Source organism: Elephantulus edwardii, unplaced genomic scaffold, assembly GCF_000299155.1.
Source record: "Elephantulus edwardii isolate Elephantulus edwardi_28Jun2011 unplaced genomic scaffold, EleEdw1.0 scaffold00046, whole genome shotgun sequence".
NCBI lineage: Eukaryota > Metazoa > Chordata > Mammalia > Macroscelidea > Macroscelididae > Elephantulus > Elephantulus edwardii.
In genome coordinates, this window is record NW_006399796.1 from 1,552,570 (window position 1) to 1,556,774 (window position 4,205).

The window sequence follows — 4,205 nt, forward strand, 5'->3', positions numbered from 1 at the left end:
GGCGTACGCCCTTCCCAATTTTGAACCATGCAGTGTTCCCTTGCTCTGTTCTGACGACTGCCTCCTGGTCCAAGTATAAGCTTCGCATTAGAACGATCGGAATCCCAGAACACTTGATCCCTTGGTATTAGCAGTTAAGAAATCAAGAGACAATTTACACTGTGAAAATCTGCTATCAGAAACCTCTCCTGAGTACTGAAGTTCAATGATGTTGGTTTAAAAAGTAAGGTGTGCCTGATATAAGTCATAGTCTTTCAATTACTTCCTAGGCATCTGAAAGTTGGACAGTGACAAAGGAGGTATGAGGAAGGATCAATGCCTTTGGGTTGTGGTATTGGAGAAGAGTAATGAATATCTCACAGACAGTCCAAAAAAAAAAAGTCTATTTTGGAGAAAGTGAAACCAGGGAACTTCTCGGAGGTAAGAGGGGTGAAACTTAATCTCATATACTTTGGGTATATTGTAAGGAAAGACAAGTCCTGAGAAGGACATCATGTTTACAAAAGTGGAAGATCAGCATAGGAGAAGGCCCTCAGAAATGTGGATTGACACAATCACATTAACAATCTGCTCAAGTATATTGGAGATGATGAGGACAGCACAAGATGAGGGAGGGTTCAAATAGTTTGTTCATGAGTTTACTATGACCAGTAGTCGATGTGGAAGCACCTAACATCATCACCAACCACCAAACTGTTAGAGATTTAATTTTAGTTTGTTAAGGACATCTACTTGTCATATCTCTGTCATAGCAACCACTAGACAGTGGTATATAACTAAAGTGGTTGCCATAACTAAGACAGCTCTAGATCCACAGAATGATCTGATGTCATACTTGAGATCAGAGAATCTTTCTACTAACCTTTCAACCTCTGAACCTTAACAGTTCTGTGGTATAGTGAGCACTGGACAGTGCTTCCGGTTCACTAAGTGGCCTGTGTTCTTCAATTTAAGAGACTACTTTGATTTGTATTGGTTCATTTCAATGAATTTCCTGAGAGTCAAGAAAGGTCAGCGTGTAAGAGAAAGAAGAAATTGGTTATTAGGCATCTTCTAAGGAATCTCTGGTATGAAGCGGTGGCAACAGAGAAGACATCTGGAAAATGAAGCGTCCCAGGAAACTACTGAGAAGAGAGGAGGTATGTACTGGGCAACCTTTTCTCAGTACAAGTAATACCGACTTGCCTGGGAAAGGTAGGATTGAGGAGGACACAACACTATGAAGGAGGAAGGAAAGAGATTTTATAGGGAATGGGGCTGTCAATATCCATCCTAAGGGTGTCAGTGTTCTAAGAGGACATAGTGCAGAAGTCCCAATCTCTGTCAGGCTGAGTCCTCTTCTAGGGTTGCTTGTGTATCAGGCTCTCTCACACACACATAGAAAGCTCAGAGTTTCAGCTTTTATAATCCGTTCTGTCCCTTTTATTTGAAGTTTGCTGGGATTACTGAGCAAGATTGATCTCTCTCTCTATGTCTCTCATCTCTCTCTCTCTCTGTCTCTCTCTCTTTCTCTCCTTCTCTCATCCTCTCTCCCTCTCCCTCTCATTTCTCTCATCTCTCTTTCTCTATTTCATATTTCTCTCTCTCATCTCATCTCTCTCTCTCTATGAAAGACAAAGGCAAACATCTATTATTGGTTATTGAAGAGAAAAGAAGTGCAATGAAATTGAGAACATTACTGAACAAAGACTTTAGAAGTGAAATACTAGTTGGACAGAATGACAGCATATTAAAAGCATAGATATTTCTCTCCTGTGCTCATATCCTTGCACATAAGGGTATGCTGTCCTTTGAGGGTTTTCAAGATAAAGGGAGAAGCAAGGAGTAAAATTTGGTGGGATAGTCAGCAGATAGGAAGTCTATGTGACTAACTTCTCATCAGCGTCTAGATCTGGGTGACAGTAAATACAAGTAAGAGTGCACACAGAATGTTTGGAAGGCTGAAGTGCAGTGTATAGTGGGTATAGATGCTAGTCAAAAGATCACTGACTCAAATCTACTCACGGCTTCTGTAAATATTTGCAGTCTTGGAAACTCAGTGAAGGAACACCCTGAATTGGAATGGACTAATCAGAAGTAGATTTTATTTTTTTCCCCTTTATAGTACTAGACTACATCTTCTTTCTCCTGTGGAGTGGTTGGTTGCTTGAATTAACTGAGTTTCTGTTTAACAGCCAAGCATGAATATGTCATAAATTTAAGACTCTTTTAGAAATCTCTCTCTGTCTCCATCCATCCATCCATCCATCCATCCATCCATCCATCCATCCATCCATTCATCTCATCTAAGGTGTAGTGTTTAATGTAACAAGCTGCTACTTGAAAAGTTGATGATTCAAACTCACCAGCTGCTTTATGGGAGAAGTATGGGCAATCCCCTCCTATAAAGATTTACAGCTTTGGTAACCCGATGGAGGCCACTATCTGTATCTACATATATCTAATTATGTTGTTGTAATATACCATTGAACCTACTGTGACTAATAGTGACTCTATGCACAGTAGCTCTGGACCCTGCCCTTTCCTGTTCCAGTATCTACCCTCAGTTCCTACCCACAGTACCCGAGTTACTGTGTCAATCCATCTCATCAAGAATTTTCCTTTTCTGCACTGTTTCTCCCTCCACCTTTGCAAACATGATGTCCTTCTTTCAAGGACTGCTCCTTCCTGGCAACATGCTCCAAATATATTTTATATATATAGATAGATAGATAGATAGATAGTGTTATTGTTGTTGTTAGGTACGTTTAAGTCACTTGTGACTCATAGCAATCCTATGTACAACAGCCCTATACCCTGCTCTACCTTGTGCCAATGTTATTGTCTCTGACACACCTACTCCCATTACCTCAGTCACTGAATCAATCCATAGGGTCTTCCTCTCCTACACTGTTCCTCCAGCCTCACAAGCATGATGTCCCTCTCCAAGGACTGGTCCCTCCTTGCAACATAACGAAGTATGTCAGATGAAACTTCAGAATCCTTGCTCCTAGAAGCAGCCTGTTTTTACCCTCTCCAGGATGAACCTGTTTTTTCTCCTAGCTGTCCATAGTATATTCAATACTCTTCTCCAGCACCACAACTCAAAAGCATCACTTCTCCTTGTATCACCTCTAATCGTTGTTCACTTTTCTAATGCATAACAAGTAATTGCAAAGACAAAGTAATTGCCTGGCTCAGGTGCACCATAGTCTCCAGACTGACATCATTGCTCTTCGGTACTTTGGAGAGGTCTCTGACAGCAGACTTTCCCAATGCAATTGATCTTTTAATTCTCTGTATGCTGGTACCAAGAATGCTGATTGTAGAACCAAGAAAACTGAAGCTGTTAACAATCTCAACCTCTTCATCATCTATCATGATGCTGCCAATAGGCCCAGTGGTGAGAATTTTGGGTTTCTTGATGTTGAGCTTCAATCCATATTGAAGGCTGCAATTCTTGATCTTCTGCAACAATCACTTCAGATCCTCCTCAGTTTCAGCAAGCAAGGTTGTGTCATCTGCATAATGCAGATTGTTGATGAATCTTCCTCCAATCCTGATGCTATATTTCTCCTCATATAGCCCAACAAGCAGGATAATCTGTTCCGCATATAGCTTGAAAAGATATGGAGATAAGACACATCCCTGGTGTACATTCTTCCCAATTTTGAACAATGCAGATTCCTTGCTCTGTTCTGACGACTGTTTCCTGGTCCCAGTATAGGTTTTTCTCAGAGTTAGTCACAGAATGTTTTGTGATCCATACAGTCAAATCTCTTAACATAGTAATGTTGTTGTTGTTGTTGTTGTTGTTAAGTGCCGTCGAGTCACAGGTGACTCATAGCGACCCTATGAAGGAGAGTCCTCAACGCTTGGGTGCCTTTCATCTCCAGGTTCATACGGTTTCTGGAGGCAAGCTATTATGGAAGTAGATGCCACTCCTCCTTAACATAGTAATATATAACCTTAACATTTATGTGTATGTATCCATAATGATGCATGAAGAGGAGATTGAAACTGCCAGAAGTTTCATCTTTCTTGGATTCACAATTAACACCTTTGCTACTGTTGTTGTTATGTGCCATCGAGTCACCTGAGATTCATAATGACCCTATGTACAATAGCTCTGAAGTCTGTCCTTTCCTGAGCCAGTTTGACTGACTCTGATACAAATACCCCCATTGCCCTAGGTAGCATATCAGTTTACTTCATCTGAGCTCTTC

At 40.9% G+C, this 4,205-nt stretch overlaps 1 protein-coding gene across 1 annotated transcript in view; it reads left to right on the forward strand.

The window, feature by feature from the left end:
* The first annotated feature begins 1,069 nt into the window (after positions 1-1,069).
* LOC102864028 (protein FAM170A-like) overlaps positions 1,070-4,205 on the forward strand; it is a 9,738-nt gene continuing 6,602 nt past the window's right edge. Inside the window, exon 1 of the mRNA XM_006886019.1 lies at positions 1,070-1,139. Within this exon, the coding sequence (XP_006886081.1) occupies positions 1,070-1,139 (70 nt within the window). The remainder of the gene's footprint in view (positions 1,140-4,205) is intronic.